Source organism: Oppia nitens, unplaced genomic scaffold, assembly GCF_028296485.1.
Source record: "Oppia nitens isolate AA-2021 unplaced genomic scaffold, nextdenovo-longstitch-racon4-pilon3 scaffold2_pilon_pilon_pilon, whole genome shotgun sequence".
NCBI classification, from domain to species: domain Eukaryota; kingdom Metazoa; phylum Arthropoda; class Arachnida; order Sarcoptiformes; family Oppiidae; genus Oppia; species Oppia nitens.
Window position 1 is genome coordinate 5184020 of NW_026533210.1, and position 22685 is coordinate 5206704.

The 22685-nt window shown below is 24.3% G+C and overlaps 3 protein-coding genes and 2 non-coding genes across 5 annotated transcripts; 3 read left to right on the plus strand and 2 right to left on the minus strand.

The window, feature by feature from the left end:
* Window positions 1-560: 560 nt before the first annotated feature.
* Window positions 561-2036, plus strand: LOC128955814 (malonyl-[acyl-carrier protein] O-methyltransferase 2-like). The gene is made up of 4 exons (XM_054301490.1): window positions 561-796; window positions 911-1443; window positions 1549-1668; window positions 1996-2036. Exons 1-4 carry the CDS (start codon window positions 699-701, stop codon window positions 2034-2036), a joined length of 792 nt encoding a protein of 263 aa, XP_054157465.1. The 5' UTR covers window positions 561-698.
* Window positions 2037-6642: 4606 nt separating this feature from the next.
* Window positions 6643-7534, minus strand: LOC128955461 (disks large homolog 2-like). The gene has a single exon (XM_054301133.1). The coding sequence runs from the start codon at window positions 7512-7514 to the stop codon at window positions 6867-6869; it is 648 nt and encodes a 215-aa protein (XP_054157108.1). The 5' UTR covers window positions 7515-7534; the 3' UTR covers window positions 6643-6866.
* Window positions 7535-11168: 3634 nt separating this feature from the next.
* Window positions 11169-12542, plus strand: LOC128955815 (uncharacterized). Its single transcript, XM_054301491.1, has 2 exons — window positions 11169-11269; window positions 11711-12542. Exons 1-2 carry the CDS (start codon window positions 11169-11171, stop codon window positions 12540-12542), a joined length of 933 nt encoding a protein of 310 aa, XP_054157466.1.
* Window positions 12543-14113: 1571 nt separating this feature from the next.
* On the plus strand, window positions 14114-14186 carry Trnak-uuu (transfer RNA lysine (anticodon UUU)). Its single transcript has one exon. It is a non-coding gene; the product is annotated as a tRNA-Lys (tRNA).
* Window positions 14187-14254: 68 nt separating this feature from the next.
* Window positions 14255-14327, minus strand: Trnak-uuu (transfer RNA lysine (anticodon UUU)). Its single transcript has one exon. It is a non-coding gene; the product is annotated as a tRNA-Lys (tRNA).
* Window positions 14328-22685: the final 8358 nt, after the last annotated feature.

A 22685-nucleotide genomic window follows, 5' to 3' on the forward strand; every position in this document is an offset into this window, starting at 1 on the left:
AAAAAATTGTGTTTAAACATAAAACAAAATATCTTTAATTAAATATTTTATATTTTCAAACGATACAAATTTAGTAAATATATATTAATATTAACTTTATATCTGATATTAATAACAAAACGGTTCATTGAACTTTTCAATTAATATAAATAGCTCAATAAAAATTTAGTAATTTATTTGTATTGATAAACATATGTTAAAATAATTTTTATTTTTAAAAATAAATCTAATAAAAAATTAATATCTACATAAATTATATAAGTAGAGTTTTTTCAAAATATTTTTTATGTATCTTATCTTTAATTAGACATTTTAAATAAAAAAGTTGAATAATAGTCTAAAAATTATATATAATTTKTATTAATTTAATTAAAAACAAAATTGATGTTTTGCTTACCAACAGTCCAAGGTCTTACTAAAATTATATTTAATTTCATTTATAATATTGATAATAATATTATACACTGTTATTACTATTACTGAAATAATAATTTGGTAGAAAATTATAATCTGAAAATAAAATTACTTATACATATATAAAGTTTATTATTGTTGTAGTAAATAGTTAGTTATAATATTCAGTTAAGTGTCTATTTATTTTAGAAAAATTAGCAATTATTAAAATTTTGTTATTTGTAAAAAAAGTTTAAAATAGATATTTATAAAATACAATTTAAAAACTATTTTTAATTAGTATAATGGAGTTTAATGTTAATAAATATAACAAATCTAATAAATTGCAAGTTCGCGATGCAAACGATCTAATAAAGAGGATTAACAATGAAAACATCGACAAGTATTTTATTATAATTTTTTATTATTATTTAAAAACATGTATAAAAATATATGTTTATCATTAGAAAAAAATTGAATTTTATTTAATTAAATTTTGAAATTATTATTTTTTCAGAAAATATGATATAATTTTGGACATTGGGTGCGGCACTGGAAATATTACACAAACATTAAATGACAAATTATCTGTTGATCACATCTATGGCGTCGATGTGGACACCGATATGATTGAGTTTGCCCGACAACACCATCCAAAACCAAACATAACATATTTGTCTCAAGACATTAGTGTTGATTGGGATCAGTTGTCGCCACAGATTCGGTCACTCGAGTCAAAGGTTTCGTTGATTTTTACGAACCATTGTTTTCATTGGATTGTCAACAAAGAAAATGCTGTCAAAAATATTGAACGATTGCTCAACAAATCGGCTAAAATCTATGCAAATATCTATTGGATTATTGATCCGTTTTATCTTAATTTATCAGATGAAGAGTTAGTGATTCATCGAAAAGAGTTTATGAATATTCCGACAAAAGAAAAACAATTAGATATTTGGATCAAACTATTCAATGGCAGTAATTTGTCGGTCATTTCGTACAACTTTTTATTGAAATCCGCTGAATATGAGTTGAAATCATTTGAAGAAAGTATGATATTTTGAAAAATAATATAATTATTTTTGTTAATAATTATCAATAATTAATTAACAATAGATATTTTAATAGTATTTTCTTATATATATATATTTGCAGATGTTTTACCTTTAAGTACAACCATAAGAAAACAATATATTGTTGACTACGAAAAGGATACACAATTGAAAAATGATAAAATCAAAGCACAGGTATTGGCAAATGTACTCAAAAATAAAAGTGCCGACAATGACAATGATTTGATTAAATTTATTTATGGATTTTTTCAAATTGTTATTCAAAAGTAAACTAATTGTTTAGAAATCTAAAAAAAGGATAAATTTATATAACAATAAATAATTAAAATACTGTATATATAATACATTATATTTTATTTTATGTACTATTATTATAGAACTTCAATAATATTAAATAAAATTATTATTATTATTATTATTATTATTATTATTATTATTATTATTATTATTATTATTATTATTATTATTATTATTATTATTATTATTATTATTATTTTTGTATATCACGGTTGTTCCGGTGTGATCACAGTTGTGTCGGCCACTTTTGGTGGCAGAGACACGACTGGTTAGACTCAACTCAAGTCTAGTACTTTTCTGACTGTTCTACAACTCTGAAGTATCACTGCTTTTTGCATTTCATAGATCTTAGTTTTTCTGATTTCCAGTGATTCCAAACTTAGGGCCAGATTTTTCGGTATTACGGCCATTGATGACAGGATTATAGGTATGATTTCAACTTTCTTAATGCGCCACATCTTATTGATCTCATAGGCCAAGTCTGTATATTTTCGGCGTTTCTCACTATGCGTGTCCTGTAGTTTGTGTGTTAGTGGGACCGCTATGTCTATTATGTATGCCTTATCTTGATGTTTGTCTACTAGTACTATATCTGGGCGGTTGTGGGCCACAGTCTTATCTGTTCTTATTTCTTTATCCCAGTAGAGCTTGGCTCTGTTGCTTTCCATTACACTTTGTGGCTCGTATCTATAGTATGGTAATGGTTCTTTGATTAGTCCGAATCTTATTGCCAATTCCTGATGTATGATTTTGGCTACTTGGTTGTGACGGCTTAGGTACTCGGTGTTTGTGAGTACTTTACACCCGTTTAGTATATGTTCTATTGTTTCGGACTCCATATGACACATCCTGCACTTGTCTGTTGGTATATTTAGCTTTTGGATGTATTTCTGATGGTTTCGTGTCGGAATCACTCGATCTTGTATTGCCATCATGAACCCCTCTGTCTCTCCATGAAGACCGGCGTACTTCAACCATTTTGTAGACATTTCTTCGTCTACGTGTGTTTGGTTGAGTTCTGCTCTGTATCTACCGTGGAGTTCTTTTGAGGCCCATGTGTTAATCCTTTCTTTTTCATTTTGTATTTCTATTTGATGTTCATTATTGCTGAGATTTAGAGGTGTGTAGTTGTAATCAAGTGTTGATGTTATTTTGTGGAGCTCTGAGACATTGCATTTTTGTTGATGGTATTTTCTCAGCAATTCTCGCTGTTTGGCTTCAAGGCTTACAATGTTTAGTAACCCTCTACCCCCATGCTTTCTACTAACACACAGTCGTGCTACAGAACTTCTAGGGTGGTGTAGTCCAAACATTGTAAGTTGTCGCCTTATATGTCTTTCAATGGTCTCAAGTTCTGTTTTACTCCATTTTATTATTCCGAACGAGTATGTCAGTACAGGTATAGCCCAAGTGTTTATGGCTTTGAATTTGTTGTTTGAGTTTAGTTGAGATTTTAGTATTTTTATTATTCTTTGGTTTAATGTTTTCTTTATTTCTTCTTTAACTTCTGTCATTTTAGATTTATGCATTTGCTTAATTCCTAAATACTTATATATATCTCCATTTTCTAGTGCCTTTATATATCCGTTATCAGTTTCGTATTGATTTCTTTCAGAATAGACTCCTTTTTTCAGTTTCATTATAGCACATTTATCTAATCCGAATTCCATATTTATATCATTGGAGAAAGTTTCTGTTGTTTTTAGCATTGCATTTAAATCAGATTCTTTTTCGGCGTATAGTTTTAAGTCGTCCATATATAGTAGATGTGTTAGATTATATTTTGTATCACTTGATTTTAGATTTACGCCTTTTAGCTTTTTAAGTAGTGATGACAGTGGGTTTATAGCTAAGCAGAACCACAGAGGACTGAGTGAATCTCCTTGAAATATTCCTCTATTTATTTTGATTTCTGTACTTATTTTTGTTCCATTATTTGTATTGACACACAATTTAGTATTCCATTTTTTCATCATATTTTCTAATGTGTTTATCAGTGTGTTGTCAATTTTATATAGTTTTAACACTCTTAATAACCATTTATGAGGGACTGAATCGAATGCTTTCTTATAGTCTATGTATGCCATTTCAAGATTTCTATGTTTTTGACGAGCTCTTATTGTTATGATATTGTCTATTGTTAATTGCTCTTTACAACCCATTGAGTGTTTTATACAGCCTTTTTGTTCTTCAGCTATTATGTTGTTGTTACTTAAATGATTATATATTTTTGTTGATATTATGGATGTTAGGATTTTATACATTGTTGTTAGGCAAGTGATTGGTCTATATTTGCTGGGATCTGATGTATTTTCTGTTTTTGGGAGTAGATATGTTATTCCGGAAGTGAGGAAGTCATCGGTTTGTCCTGTTTGTATTATTTTATTCATTGCTATTGCCATTGGTTGATGAACTGTTGTAAAGTGTTTATACCAGAAGTTTTGTATTTTGTCTTGTCCTGGGCTTTTCCAGTTGTGGGATTTATTGAGGGCTTCGGTTAAGTCATCTTTAATTATATTTACTGAAGTCATATGTGGTATTTTTTTATTTTCATCTTCAATATCATTTATCCAATTAGATTCTTTATATTCCTTTGGGTTACTCCAGATTTCTTTCCAGTAGTTTTCTATTTCATCTATTTGTGGTGTATTGTTATTATTGCTTGAATTTATTTTATTTTGATTTCTATAGAACATTTTTTCGTTATTATAGAACATTGTATTTTGTTTTCGTCTTTCGCTTTGTATTTTATATCTTCTAATTCTTTGTGATAGTGCTTGAACTGTTTGTTTTAATGTGTCGTTGTAATTTCGGATTATGGATTCAAATTCAGGTTTTCCAGGTTTTGTCTGTAATGATCGGTATATATCTTTTAATGATTGGTTAAGTCTTTTTGATTTGATTCCATTTAACACTTGCGTTATTCTTCCAATTATTTTTCTTTTCCCTTCTATCCGTGTATCTATTCGCTTTTGCCATTTAGGTATTACATTTTCTTGATTTGGTTTTGTTGTAGACATGTGTTCTATTTTGTAGCCTAAGAGTCTCGATACTGCTACTGCTGCACAATACGTTATTGTATTAATTGCGCTCAACGACATATTTTCTTCGATGTAATCTTTAAGTATATATATTATATATCTTGTTTTAATGCCACTTCTTATTTTTGGTAATTTAGGTCTGAATTCTATTTCAAAGTCTTTATATTGTTCTAAAGATGTTTTTAGTTCATTTTCTGCTGTTATTCTTTTTATTTCATCATTTGTATTGTTTATGTTATCTGTTGTTGTAGGTGTCTCTTCTATTTCTGGCACTACTTCTATATTTAATTCAGTTGTTTCATTTAATGATAGTTCATGTGCCACTTGTTGTTTGATTTCTTGTAATTCAATCGGGGATATTTTATTATTCTTTGCTAAGAATCGCCGTTGGTCTGCAATTCTTTGTTCCGTTACATTTAGTTCTGGATATTTTTGTTTGAATGCTAAGTATATTTGGTTTCTGTAATCAGTCATATTTGTTTCGAGTCGAGTTGATCTGTAGTATTCGCGCATTATCAAGGTATTCATCTCATGTGTCCATCTCATGCGCTTTTGCGATTTGTCAACCAAATTGGTCAGTTGTTGCTGAGAACCAGCTTGAACTGAAACATTTTGGAGGTTAGTCTGATTTTGTTGACTAGTCTGCGGTCGCATTACATCACAGCTTTGCCCGCATAGCACATCACTGCGTGGGATATGATGCATACTTAACGAACAGCAGTCAATGCCTACCTGCTGAACGCGGGATTTATTTTACCTCCCGAACACCCCCCGTTATTCCTACGACTACGTGTAATCATATTTATATATTTTGTGGCCTTTTTACGGGGTCCCGGTCCCTAGAGAAAGCTCAACACTAACATGTGTCTATTGCCACCCATTTCTCACCACTAACATGTGTTTGTTGAAATAGGATTTTTATTTTTATTTTTTTGAAACAAAAGTGGCCATTGCGTGTGAGGACGAGTAACTACTCGAAGGGTGAAGGGACATCCTTGCGGACGTCCCTTCGGGGTGGGGGCACCTTTTTACAGGCACCCCCGGATACCCCCAGGTGGGCACCGATACCGAAGTACCGATACCCGGGTCGGGCAGAAACTCGTCCTCACTTTTATGGCCGTCCTAAACAGCGTTGGTTGGGCAGGGACGGGAAGCACAGTTAAAACAATTTTTTTTTTCTCAGAAAAATTGCTTTCCACATTCGAACTCACGATCTTACTCTCCATTACTCTACTAGCCCTACACACTAACCACTACACCACTGTGCCTCCTCTTATTATTATTATTATTATTATTATTATTATTATTATTATTATTATTATTATTATTATTATTTGTATTTAATAAATATAAAATATTTCGTATATATAAATTATTTATAATTAAATTAATTATTAAATAACATATTTGCTAAATATACCGGTAAATCAAAATTAATTGACATTATTAACAACAAAAATATGATGGTATAATTACATTAACTTTATATTAATTTTTTAATAAATAGGTTATAATAATAAATAATATTAACGTCTAATTGTTTTATATTTAAAAAATTATCATATACAGTAATTGCACTATCATATCATAAAATATTTATTTTTATTAAAATATAATATATAAGAAATGTGTTTCAATTCTTTGATGAAATTGTGTTTTTTAAAAAAGACAATACAAATAATTCATAAAATATTATAACTTATAAAAAAATATAAACTAAATAAAAACATTTATTTTTTAAAAAATAAATATATATTTAAATATAAAATGTGAATAAATATTATTAATACACTAAATAATTTTTTTTAATGATTAGATACTAACTTAGTAGTTGCTATGATATGTTAATGTTAACTACAATACAATTTTTAAGTGATAATAATATAATGTCTATCTATCCGATTGAATACTAAATAATAGGTCAAACAAACAMACTAGAKTTAGGCATCTTAAGTGGTTTTTATGGGTATCGGTTTGTGATTTTTTGTGTGGTTTAACCGCTCGCTAATAGCCGACACAAACCGATTAACAGTATATTAATTTAAATGCAAATTATTTGTCACTATTTCTTGAGGACAGTTATGATTGACACACGAGAACTGTTGCGCATAGTATTGACCGCTTCCTCATACGTGACATCCTCTAAGTTGCACTCATTGATGGCAATCAATTGGTCGCCAACACAAATACGGCCATCTCTTTCGGCCACACCGTTGTCGACCACTCGGGTCACGAAAATCCCGTTATCGCCTTTGATGTGCTGATTATTACGTCCGCCACTAATACACAAACCAAATCCTTTGTCACCTTTGTTGAGCTTTACCTGAATCAGACTGTCCACAACTGGTGCTATCGGTGTTTCGGACTGTAGGGGCGGTGTCGGTATGCGGTCATAGATGCGACACTTTTTTCGCCGCACATAAAACGTAATGTCAGTTCCGGCACATATGATAGCATTGACCGCTTCAAAGTGCATGACATCTACGAGYGGAAAGCCGTTTACACTGAGTATGACATCACCGATCTGTAGCCGACTATCATTGTAGGCCTTGCCGTCGGAAAATATTTTCGATACATATATACTGGGATTATCGTAAACGTCGGGCGAATCGAGACCACCCTTAACACTGATGCCCAGTCCTGCCGTATCGAGTGTCAAGTTTATGGCCTCAAACTCCCAGTGCTCGTCAACGTCTAAATTGTTATCCATTTTAATTATTTACAAATTAATTATTTTATTTTATTTTCTAATTAAATAATTTTGTTTTTAATATAATGTACACAAAATATTTTAAATATTTTTATATTGACGTATAGTTTAATAAACATAATAATAATATTAATTTGTAATTTATTTATTATTTAATTAAATAGAATTGAAACACATTTTTATTTTGTTAGAAAATAAGTTATTTTTTATTAATAAATATAATAATTAATAATTACAAAAATAAATTATAAAACTAAAATACACACACATTTACACTACATTTATGATATCTCTGTGTCTGTAAATTCAACTGTATTTACAATATGTTTACTTATCAGTAGTGCAATTGACTATTTAATCAGTGAATAATAGCTATAATAATAATATTGAAAAAAATTATCAAACAATTTGTTTGTATGTGTGATTAAGTTTGCTATGATACACAAATAGTCTATATTATAATRAAATTTAATATTGTATTATATTCTGTATTAATATTATCTATGTTAACATTTTAATAATAGCAGTTTTAAAAAAACATTAATTAATTAATGTTTATATTGTATACATAATAAAAATAATAATTTCTATTTTGTTTTGTATGCTTATATAAATATTTTGTTGTAATTTTAGTTTTATTACTATATATTATAGTTAAACAATTTTTTGTATAAAATTATTAGTCGACTAAATAATACAATATATAGTGGTTTTATGCCATACAGATAGCGCGCAAACAAATAAGGAAATTATAATTATAATCAATAAAAATATTTATAATTTTGATAAATTGTGGAACTACTAGCAAATTATTTATTATTATTTATTATTACTTATTTATGTATATTATTATTAATTATAATAAAATATTTTTAGTAAAAATACTGTTTATAGTTAATAACATAAATTCATTGTATTAAAAATATTCAACTATTTAAAATAWAAATAAATAATATAACTTAAATAATCTATTGAATTTTATTATCTAAATTTATATATATATATATATATATATAATCAAAATATAAATTTTATTTATATATTTCATAAAATTTACATTTATAAAAATAAAATAAACCAAAAATATATATAAGTTATCAGTTTTTACGACAAAAATATGACTGACATTTGAATTTTGATTTGATATCAAGCAATTTGGAGATTAAATATATATCATAACTGATAAACATAAAAATTCACATCAAATATATTCATATAAATTCATATAAAATATATGTATACTTATAATGTGACAGCATTTTAATGTTTAAAACATTTTCTTTTAAATAAAACTTATGGTTTATTTATGATTTATACGTACGAAATATTAAACTTCTTATAATAATAATAATAATAATAATAATAATAATAATAATAATAATAATAATAATAATAATAAGGGACCGGGACCCCGTAAAAAGGCCACAAAATATATAAATATGATTACACGTAGTCGTAGGAATAACGGGGGGTGTTCGGGAGGTACCCTCTCAAATAAATCCCGCGTTCAGCAGGTAGGCATTGACTGCAGTTCGTTAAGTATGCATCATATCCCACGCAGTGATGTGCTATGCGGGCAAAGCTGTGATGTAATGCGACCGCAGACTAGTCAACAAAATCAGACTAACCTCCAAAATGTTTCAGTTCAAGCTGGTTCTCAGCAACAACTGACCAATTTGGTTGACAAATCGCAAAAGCGCATGAGATGGACACATGAGATGAATACCTTGATAATGCGCGAATATACAGATCAACTCGACTCGAAACAAATATGACTGATTACAGAAACCAAATATACTTAGCATTCAAACAAAAATATCCAGAACTAAATGTAACGGAACAAAGAATTGCAGACCAAAGGCGATTCTTAGCAAAGAATAATAAAATATCCCCGATTGAATTACAAGAAATCAAACAACAAGTGGCACATGAACTATCATTAAATGAAACAACTGAATTAAATACCACAGTAGAAGTAGTGCCAGAAATAGAAGAGACACCTACAACAACAGATAACATAAACAATACAAATGATGAAATAAACAGAATAACAGCAGAAAATGAACTAAAAACATCTTTAGAACAATATAAAGACTTTGAAATAGAATTCAGACCTAAATTACCAAAAATAAGAAGTGGCATTAAAACAAGATCTACTATAATAACGATAAATGATATACTTAAAGATTACATCGAAGAAAATATGTCGTTGAGCGCAATTAATACAATAACGTATTGTGCAGCAGTAGCAGTATCAAGACTCTTAGGCTACAAAATAGAACACATGTCTACAACAAAACCAAATCAAGAAAATGTAATACCTAAATGGCAAAAGCGAATAGAGACACGGATAGAAGGGAAAAGAAAAATAATTGGAAGAATAACGCAAGTGTTAAATGGAAACAAATCAAAAAGACTTAACCAATCATTAAAAGATATATACCGATCATTACAGACAAAACCTGGAAAACCTGAATTTGAATCCATAATCCGAAATTACAACGACACATTAAAACAAACAGTTCAAGCACTATCACAAAGAATTAGAAGATATAAAATACAAAGCGAAAGACGAAAACAAAATACAATGTTCTATAATAACGAAAAAATGTTCTATAGAAATCAAAATAAAATAAATTCAAGCAATAATAACAATACACCACAAATAGATGAAATAGAAAACTACTGGAAAGAAATCTGGAGTAACCCAAAGGAATATAAAGAATCTAATTGGATAAATGATATTGAAGATGAAAATAAAGAAATACCACATATGACTTCAGTAAATATAATTAAAGATGACTTAACCGAAGCCCTCAAGAAATCCCACAATTGGAAAAGCCCAGGACAAGACAAAATACACAACTTCTGGTATAAACACTTTACAACAGTTCATCAACCAATGGCAATAGCAATGAATAAAATAATACAAACAGGACAAACCGATGACTTCCTCACTTCCGGAATAACATATCTACTCCCAAAAACAGAAAATACATCAGATCCCAGCAAATATAGACCAATCACTTGCCTAACAACAATGTATAAAATTCTAACATCCATAATATCAACAAAAATATATAATCATTTAAGTAACAACAACATAATAGCTGAAGAACAAAAAGGCTGTATAAAACACTCAATGGGCTGTAAAGAGCAATTAACAATAGACAATATCATAACAATAAGAGCTCGTCAAAAACATAGAAATCTTGAAATGGCATACATAGACTATAAGAAAGCATTCGATTCAGTCCCTCATAAATGGTTATTAAGAGTGTTAAAACTATATAAAATTGACAACACATTGATAAACACATTAGAAAATATGATGAAAAAATGGAATACTAAATTGTGTGTCAATACAAATAATGGAACAAAAATAAGTACAGAAATCAAAATAAATAGAGGAATATTTCAAGGAGATTCACTCAGTCCTCTGTGGTTCTGCTTAGCCATAAACCCACTGTCATCACTACTTAAAAAGCTAAAAGGCATAAATCTAAAATCAAGTGATACAAAATATAATCTAACACATCTACTATATATGGACGACTTAAAACTATACGCCGAAAAAGAATCTGATTTAAATGCAATGCTAAAAACAACAGAAACTTTCTCCAATGATATAAATATGGAATTCGGATTAGATAAATGTGCTATAATGAAACTGAAAAAGGAGTCTATTCTGAAAGAAATCAATACGAAACTGATAACGGATATATAAAGGCACTAGAAAATGGAGATATATATAAGTATTTAGGAATTAAGCAAATGCATAAATCTAAAATGACAGAAGTTAAAGAAGAAATAAAGAAAACATTAAACCAAAGAATAATAAAAATACTAAAATCTCAACTAAACTCAAACAACAAATTCAAAGCCATAAACACTTGGGCTATACCTGTACTGACATACTCGTTCGGAATAATAAAATGGAGTAAAACAGAACTTGAGACCATTGAAAGACATATAAGGCGACAACTTACAATGTTTGGACTACACCACCCTAGAAGTTCTGTAGCACGACTGTGTGTTAGTAGAAAGCATGGGGGTAGAGGGTTACTAAACATTGTAAGCCTTGAAGCCAAACAGCGAGAATTGCTGAGAAAATACCATCAACAAAAATGCAATGTCTCAGAGCTCCACAAAATAACAGCAACACTTGATAACAACTACACACCTCTAAATCTCAGCAATAATGAACATCAAATAGAAATACAAAATGAAAAAGAGAGGATTAACACGTGGGCCTCAAAAGAACTCCACGGTAGATACAGAGCAGAACTCAACCAAACACACGTAGACGAAGAAATGTCTACAAAATGGTTGAAGTACGCCGGTCTTCATGGAGAGACAGAGGGGTTCATGATGGCAATACAAGATCGAGTGATTCCGACACGAAACCATCAGAAATACATCCAAAAGCTAAATATACCAACAGACAAGTGCAGGATGTGTCATATGGAGTCCGAAACAATAGAACATATACTAAATGGGTGTAAAGTACTCACAAACACCGAGTACCTAAGCCGTCACAACCAAGTAGCCAAAATCATACATCAGGAATTGGCAATAAGATTCGGACTAACCAAAGAACCATTACCATACTATAGATACGAGCCACAAAGTGTAATGGAAAGCAACAGAGCCAAGCTCTACTGGGATAAAGAAATAAGAACAGATAAGACTGTGGCCCACAACCGCCCAGATATAGTACTAGTAGACAAACATCAAGATAAGGCGTACATAATAGACATAGCGGTCCCACTAACACACAAACTACAGGACACGCATAGTGAGAAACGCCGAAAATATACAGACTTGGCCTATGAGATCAATAAAATGTGGCGCATTAAGAAAGTTGAAATCATACCTATAATCCTGTCATCAATGGCCGTAATACCGAAAAATCTGGCCCTAAGTTTGGAATCACTGGAAATCAGAAAAACTAAGATCTATGAAATGCAAAAAGCAGTGATACTTCAGAGTTGTAGAACAGTCAGAAAAGTACTAGACTTGAGTTGAGTCTAACCAGTCGTGTCTCTGCCACCAAAAGTGGCCGACACAACTGTGATCACACCGGAACAACCGTGATATACAAAGATAATAATAATAATAATAATAATAATAATAATAATAATAATAATAATAATAATAATAATAATAATAATAATAATAATAATAATAATAATAATAATAATAATAATAATAATAATAATAATAATAATAATAATAATAATAATAATAATAATAATAATAATAATAATAATAATAATAATAATAATAATAATAATAATAATAATAATAATAATAATAATAATAATAATAATAATAATAATAATAATAATAATAATAATAATAATAATAATAATAATAATAATAATAATAATAATAATAATAATAATAATAATAATACTAAATAATAGATGTGTATATTATTAATAAATATAGTAATCATTATAATAATGACAATAATATTATTCAATTTAATTGAATAGTATTTATTATTTGATGGCAAATACTATGATATATTAATATATATATTATATACTATTTGTGTTAAACCATAAACCAATTAAAACTTTTCTGTATTAATACTGTATTTAATAAACTTTTAATTACTGTATAACAGATGTTAGTTTCAAATAATACTTACAATATATAAATATAATATTATTATTAATTTTGTATTCATAAAGATCTAGCAATATTTTTTTCAATTATTTATTTGCTATAATATTGTGCATTTAGTTTTAATAATAATATTTATAGGTTATTGTTTTTGAATAAAAATAATTTATTATACATTAGTCTAATAACTAAAATTATTATTGTTTTTTTAGTATACCATATAACATAATTTATTTATTAATCTAATGTTTAATATTTATTATTACTAGTTTTTATACTAGCATATAAATTTTATGATCAATTAATATGTAAAAATAGATTTAAATAGCAAAAAACGCTTTTGATTTAATTAATATTATAGATTTTAATAAACTAATARTTATAATAAATTAAAGTGAATAATATAGTAAAGTAATTAATTACTTTCAGATTGAATGTATATTTAATAAGATAATTAAAGAATGCAATTATGTATAATAGTTGACTACAATTATCATTATTTACAACAATTGAAGATATTATTATTTATTATTATTGAACAATTGAATTTATAAGTTAACTTATAAAAATATTTATAATTTTGTAAATAATAATTTAAAAAATAATTTTATCGCTAAGTAATTGAGACATACTTAAATATGTTGTTGCTATTTAAAACTTGTTTGATTTATATTTAATTATAACTAAAAAAACTAATAACAATTAATTCAAAATACTAAAATATAACATATCAATGTTATATTTAAGTTATTTAGTATTATACTATTATATAGTAATTAATAAAATACTTGAAAACTATTAAACTTGAAATRTTAGACAATATAAGATAAATAATAAAAACAAACATAATTGCAAAATTTTTAGTATAAAATATATTGAATCAATATTATTTATTATATCTTATCTATTAATAATGATATTTAATTTTAGTGTGAAATTATATGAGCAAGTATGTTTTCATGAGTGCCTGGATAGCTCAGTCGGTAGAGCATTAGGCTTTTAACCTAAGGGTCCAGGGTTCGAGCCCCTGTTCAGGCGATAAACTTTTATAATTTTTTATAAAAACATTTATTGTAAAATTAAAAACTAATATAACAAAAGATATACGCCTGAACAGGGGCTCGAACCCTGGACCCTTAGGTTAAAAGCCTAATGCTCTACCGACTGAGCTATCCAGGCAGMTATAAGATAGTAATTCTTATATAATTTCAAATTAAAATTCAATATTTATTRATAAAATATAAKAATGTATTTTGTATTTTATTTTGTTAGTATCAATAACTTTCATAACTTTTAAAGCATTGTTATCATTACTGAATTTGTATTGCTATAATTAGCTAATCTTTTTAATTATCCTCTAAATAATTTATAATTTTAACTACAGGTATATACTTAACTGTTAATAATATGTAGTAATTATATATATATATATATAAATTTACATTTTGTTAAAATCGGACAATAAGATTATTACTGATAAGTTATTAATAAAAACATAAATTATTATTTTTATATCTAAAATTAATTTAGATTGTAATCTATTTTACGATAAATAAAGTTTCCAATTAATATTAATATTATATATAATATTTTCCATTCTATATATTCATAYAATTTTATTAATATATATATATATAGAAACAGCTTATGATTTTCTAACAAAAATAATATTTGTATAAATAAGTAGATTTTAATTAAGGTTTAGTTGATAACATTGTTATCAATACAATCGTCATTCACTCGAGTACTAAAATTCTCGTAAAATATATATAGATTTAAATTAATAAATAATAATTGAATTAAGTTATCAAAATAATTCTAATCTTATCATTAAAATTATAATTTATTTGTTGATAATTTCAATTTAACTTTTGACAACAAGTTTATTAATTATTATRAACTCTTTTATACAATAATAGAGTATTTTCATAAAATAAATTATAAAAGTTAGAAATTATTATTAGTATAAATAATACTTAATATGTATAATAAAATTTGTTTACCCTATTTTTTATTTGAGTTATTTTTTGATATATATAAATATTATTATATTCTAATAAATTATTAGAATTTATTTCAATAGTTAATATTATGGAAATTTTATGTTTTATTATGTTATTTACGTTTAATTAATGTTGCCTAACTTATAGTACAGTATTTCATCTATTATATGATAAAAAAATATTTTATAAAAATAATATTTTATTATTATTAAATTCAGTATTTACTTTTTTTATTTAGTCTAATAAAATCTTTTTAAAATATGTATAAAACACTAATCTTTTATATTTGTACATAATTTAGTAAAAATATTTTTATTTATTTTTTGTTGTTGTTGGTTACTTTCACTGTATTTCCAATGCCATTACATTATTTATCAAACATATTGTATATTATCAAAAAGTGATTTATAATAAATAATATGATGTATGTATCAATAAAATATAATATGAAAATAATAATAACTAAAAGAATATTCTTTAGAAATATCTATTTATTTATAACTATAAATATTCTGTACACAAAAAGTATACAATAATGTGTTGTTGTTATTATTATTATTATTATTATTAAAGAAAAAATACGGTTGAAACTATGTTATCGTATATATATCTATAATATATAAATCAAATGGCAGACAAAATATTAAATAATAGTGTCTTTTATATAAGTATTGAATTTCGACTATAATATAGTTATATAAAGTATATATATATATATATATTATTTTTGATTTATCCCATAAAATTGGCACTCACGTTTTATGCCAATAATAGTAAATAATAGATAAAAAATATTTTACTATAGTATTAACAGTAATACTATATTATCTTCTATTATAAAAACCATACAAATTTTTATATAGAAAAATAAAAATCTATTACTTTATTTAAAAATTATTAAACATTTATCAATATTTAAAAAATAATTGTCATTTTTTTAGATTAATATATCTAAAATTTATATTACAATTTTATTAATATATAGTTTTATACATTTTTATTATTATTGATATATTTTTATATTAAAAAATAAAATTTATTAGATATAATTCTAATAACTTTATTTGTTTTCTGATTTATGAATATGTTATTTGTAAATATCTTAGATTTTTTATGCCTATCAAATTTAATATGCTATTAAATGTGGTGTACAGTACAATAAAATCTATAATCATATAATATTACACTACAGTATATTTTGAAAAGTGAATATATAATATGATATATGAATAAATATATAGTATATATATATTATATGAATAACAATAAAATATATTAACAAATAAAATATAAGCAATAAATATATAAATTTTTATAATATTTATAATATACTGTATATTTATAGATAATASAGTAGATGATGATAGTCTATGACAAACGGAAATATAATTATTTATCTTTTTATTTATAAATATAACATCAAAACGTTTTTTTGAATATAAAAATATATGGCATAAAATATTGCAATTAATAAATACTGTATATTATATAATATAACATAAATTTATATATTTTATATAATTATTATAATTAGAAATAAAACCATTAACATTCTTAATTATAAATTAGTGTAAATTTTCAACWATAAATAGTTATTTTTATTTAAAAATAAATTCAATAAAATATTAATTATTATTATCATTATAGACAATCAAGTTTATATATATATATATATATATATATATATATATATACAAAATAAAATCAATCAAGTTTTCAATTAAGATTTATAAATATACTGTGTATATAATTATATATATACAGTACAGTATAATAAAGAAAACAAATTATTTTTAGTAAATGATAAATTTGATTTTTCTTTATATATATCAAATACAATATATAGTCTATATATCTTATTTATCAATATCATATTTTTATCTTACACAGAAAATTATTATAAATACTACTTTATTTAATAGTTTTCCAAATTGAAGAGAGTYTTCCTATTTTGGCCGACAATCTTAATTATATATAACCTAAATGATCCCGGTGCTTATATATATATATAACGGACACAAACACATACACACACACTCATACATATATAGATATATAYATAYATACATACATACATATACATACATACATACATACATACAYATACATACATACATACAAATACACAAACACAAAGTTATCATAAATCTAGTATAAATAGCAAAAATATTGTTGTGAATTATTTTATTTATTTATTTTTTGGGCCAAACATTAATAGTTGGCATAAATGTCATTTACTATTCGTCCGAAAAATAAATAAATATATATATTTTTATCAAACCTATTAGCAGTTTGTCTTTTTTATCATCGATTGTAAAGACATACATATGTTTAGTAAGTAAAGACATTATTTTGTTGGTGTGTTGTTGTTGTTATTGTAGTGTATATAACAAATATATATATATAGTATTAAATTAAAACCACTCTAATTATTATATAATTTATTTTTTTATTTTTATGAGTAAAAATAATTTTMACATATAAATTACATATTCAAATTAAATTAAGTAATTTAATGAAATTGTCAATAAATTATAATATTTAATATAAGCAAATCATAAAAGCTTTTGATAATATTTAATATATTTTTTTTTTAGTTTTTAATAAAGTAAATACAGTATATATATGATAAATAAATAATATTTTATTAGACTAAAATCTAAGTGTGATTAGATATTAATTTAAATAAGATTCATTTGTATGGGTTAAACTTATAAATGCAAATAAATGTTAATAAATTACACTMMTTTAAATAAATGCTAAATTTTTATTATCATAATTTGTCAATACTATATATATATATATATATATATATATAAACTATTGATATATAAATATATATCGTATATTACMATATTATATGGTATACTAAATTATTATAGGTGTATTTATTAAATGAGTTAATAAATAAATTAAATTGGATTGTAATTGTTACAAGTAAATTATCATTTTATTATTAAAAACTTTAAATATAGTAATTAAATAAAGAATGTGTAGCTAAGATAATAAATAATTATAAAACAATAAAATTTTCAATTAATTTTATATATGCACATTTTTAAAAATTTATTMACTTAATTAATAAAAATTTGTGCATTTATATCAAATAATATATATACMAGGGTTGCGATAGGTTTTCGATTTCAGGGGTGGTATAGGGTGAGTTGAATAATTTTTGCCAAATTTGAGTAAATTCCCAATAAATTTCAAATTAATTTCCAATAAATTTCAAATTAATTTCCAATAAATTACCAAAAAAAATTCTCAGTAAATTCCCTATAAATTCACAATAAATAAACTATTATTCAATTATCAGATTATTATTATTATTACAATTATCATTATCCAAAATCCTAACACACGAACCGATAGTATCGATACCAAAGAGATTAGCCGATTCCTGGCCATAGCATAGTTGGCACCGATCATCAACTCGGATAGAATCGGATAAGCAATTGTTTTGGTGTTGTCGTATAGCTTGAAGTTTGCTATTGAATGTTTCATCCCTGATCTTTGCGCATACAGTTGACATGAATTTGACGAAATAACGATCCGAATCTTTAATTCAGTGATTGTTCGTTAGCCGGTTCCGTGATATCAGAATTTCATGTAATACTAGTGTTGGCAAAAAAGAGAAATTTATAAAAAAAATAGAGAAATTTCTAGAAAGTTTCTAAAAGAAATTTCTATTTATGGGATCCCCATGGTTAATTTTGTTTTCTCGATATTTGTTATCTTTAACATTGTTTTTATAAGTAATACTGTATTTAAATATTATTATTAGTATTTTAATTATTAATTAAAGTAAAAAATTAATTAATTTAATTATATTAAACTATGGTATAATAAAATGGTGAATAAAATTTTACAAAACTGATTATTATTAAATAATTATAATTATTTATATAGGTATCCCATTTGTATAATAGTATTATACAGTAATCTACATTATATAGTATAATATTATATGTATAGTATTATGTCTCATTAATATATTTATAGTTTTACAATATCTATAGATATGGGGATCCCATAGTATAACAAAAAAGTTAAATTTCTATAGAAATTTATTACTGAGAAACTTTCTAGAAACTTTCTCAGGGAAATTTATTAGAAACTTTCTATTTGCCCATCTCTATGTAATACACATGTCTTGCAATAAACGTGTGTCGGATGGCATCTGCGAACAAACGGATGGATTATAATGTCGTCACACTTTATGTATGCAATAAGATTTGAATAGATTTTGTAGTTTTGATTAATACGGGATTTAGTTATTGGAAGTATATATCTAATAATAATAATAATAATAATCATAATATTTTTAATAATTTTAACAATACAAACTAAAATTGTATTATTGTAAATTATTTAATTATTAATATTTTTTATAAGTAGTACTACTAATAATAATGATTATAAACCAACATAAATTTTACGAAAAGCTGCTAAAATTTTAAAAGCTAAACACATGAGTATTTATACTGTAAAACTATAGTATTATAAAAATAAATTGACCTATTAAATGCTATCAATTTTATATTGTAAACTTTAACATGCTTAATTTTATATACACATATATACTATTATACTTTGAATCACATCATTTGATAAATATATAATATTTATAATATACCGTATAGATTAAAGTATATATATATATCATCTAATATATATATATATTAATTAATTATTAATTAAAATATAAACTATTCTATCTCAGGAAAGGGTAAGATGGCCTTACCTATCCTAACCCCCYTTTTGCAATCATGATATAGACATAACAATAGTTATTGTTGTTATTGTTTTCTAACATAATATATAAAATACAAATTCAATTGTTTAATAATAATACCAAATAATATATATTTTCAGAAATATTTTAAAAATATTAGGAAATTGTTTTATAGAAAAAGTCAAATAAATTTATATATATTGTATAAATATCCTAATCTTGTATAAAATTTTACAYTTGAGACACAATACAAATGTAATCCAATGTATTTAAATTGAATTTATATTTATTTATTTATTGTGTTTGAAAACTATCTGCACATACAGACACAAAAATGTTTATAAAAATTTATATTACATTTACATCTATACAACTGTTGTCGATAAAAACAAAATTATAAGATTATCATACATAGCAACAATAATAGCCTATAATAATAACAATACATACAATTGACCAATGTTATTTCCGGAATTTCATTAAATATACTGTTATATATATATTAATACTATTTGTATAAAGCAATCTATTAATATGTTATATTGTACCATTTATATATATATATGTTAATAAAATAATAAAATCTAACCAAAAAAAAAGTTTTGTMTCTTAATCTAAAAATACAACATTTTATTCATAGATTTGTGTTTATCATGACTAATGAAATTGCAATGTAATTATATTTTAGATTATAATTATAAATAATAATAATAATAAGTTTATATAAAATTATWCATGTATAATATTGACATTTAAAAAAATTAAKTATCAATGAATTATATTAAAATGTTTTAWTATATATTTATTATTATTATTTGTTTTTAAAAAAATTATAATATAGAGTTTTAAACAAGATGATACTTTTAATTAAATTTATTTTATAATTTACTTTTTTCTAATTTATAATTAAAATAAAAAATGATTATAAAAAATTAATTATTCGTTTTTCTAGATTAACTTATCTTAAACACAATTAATCAAACACTTTCACTGTGTTTGAGATTCATTTGTATGTTTTTTTTTGTTTGGTTAATGATATCTAATGCAAACTAATTCAGTGATAAATAATATCAAACTATATTTTTCAAACTTTGTTTTACAGTTATATATAGAAAAACAACAACAAAAACAAAAAACTATTTGTTTGAAAACTTTTTATATATATATATTACTTATACTATAGTTATTTTTATAAAAGTGATACATTATAAAAATATATATATATAAACTTATATAAAACTAATAGATTTTTTTGTTTCACTTCACAAGTAAACAGTGTTTGTGTTTTTTATGGTTACAATCATAAATAATGCCATTATTTACAACAATAAATACAACAATCATTATTTTTTATTACGCAACTCTGGTGTCAACAAAAATGATATATAATTTTTCATATATTTTTACTTCGAAATGTTAATTACATTTTAGAAAAAATTAATTATATAAATAAATAAATAAAAAAAGATAACTCTAATAATGTATTATTTTTTTAGTTAATAAGTTTTATTACAAAACACTATTTCCAAATAAGATATTTAAAATAATATGTTGTTTTATTGATTTATTATTTAGTGGTTTAAAATTTATATAATAAAAATTTGACAATTATTAAAATATAATTTTATTCTTTGTATTTGTTTGATGACAATATAAAAATATATATATATATATATTCTCAACAATATTATTATTTTATTATTMTTATATATTATTCATATAATGATGAGATTGAATGTGATATCTTTGAAGCATAAAATTTCTTTCTCAGTTTTTTYCCTAAATTATGTCATAAATTTTGAAATTATATAACTTATATAATATAATAGACATTCAAATTATATTATATAAGCACTTAACYATTGCTATAATAGTCTATACAAATGTTAATTTTTATTATCCATATTCCTGTCCTGAACTGTCCTGTAACTGTAGAATAGTTTTKAATATATTTATTTTWAAAAAATTATTGTCAATTAAAATAAACTTTAATTTTTGTATAGTTTTTTTAAATGTTTGATTATGTATTATAATTATTTTTGTTTATACAAATCTATATGACCAGATTATCGATAATTATTATACATAATGTACATTGGTACATTAATTGGAAAAAAAATTATATTGTTTTGTATAATGCTAATTGTCTTAATTGATAGAAAAGTTTTCTGAGTATTCATTAATAATTATTTTTAAAAATATTTTATCAATAAAATGCATAATARRATCAAAATAACAGGACMTTTATTGCAATGTCTAATATTACACTACTATTRTACTGTATTTATATATTACTGATTGGTGTGAAATAAGTAATATATTGTATTGTTTTATTTTTGGGCATAATTTATACTTTTTTTTGCATTACAATCATTTGACTACAAATGATAGCAATTGATAGATATTTAAAATTGAATTCATARTTCCTATGAATTATATATTATTTTCTGAAAMAACATAATTGTTGTTATTGTTATTATAAAATATGTAATTTGTTATCTAGTATTACATTATACGGTACTATAGAAATATACTTTTATTTTTGTTACAACAATAAAAAATAGTATTGTATATTATTGGCAAAAGTTGGTAAATAATATAGTATATTGTTGTGATAGGAGAGAGAGAGAGAGAGAGAGAGAGAGAGAGAGAGAGAGAGAGAGAGAACCCTTAAACTATGTTTCTAAAAGTATTGAAACAATTATACTGTGTATAGCACTCATAACCGCCGATTATGCATAGTTAAGTGTACCCCTATTAAGATAGGACAGCATTATATATGCGGACAGTTATTTACAC

Excerpts from the sequence above, each read along its gene's own strand:
- LOC128955814 (XM_054301490.1), top strand. The coding sequence starts at position 699 with ATGGAGTTTAATGTTAATAAATATAACAAATCTAATAAATTGCAAGTT. Across the intron at positions 797-910 it reads AACAATGAAAACATCGACAA|AAAATATGATATAATTTTGG; the intron begins GTATTTTATTAT and ends TTATTTTTTCAG. Across the intron at positions 1,444-1,548 it reads GTTGAAATCATTTGAAGAAA|ATGTTTTACCTTTAAGTACA; the intron begins GTATGATATTTT and ends ATATATTTGCAG.
- LOC128955815 (XM_054301491.1), top strand. The coding sequence starts at position 11,169 with ATGTGCTATAATGAAACTGAAAAAGGAGTCTATTCTGAAAGAAATCAA. Across the intron at positions 11,270-11,710 it reads GAAAATGGAGATATATATAA|CAATAATGAACATCAAATAG; the intron begins GTATTTAGGAAT and ends TCTAAATCTCAG.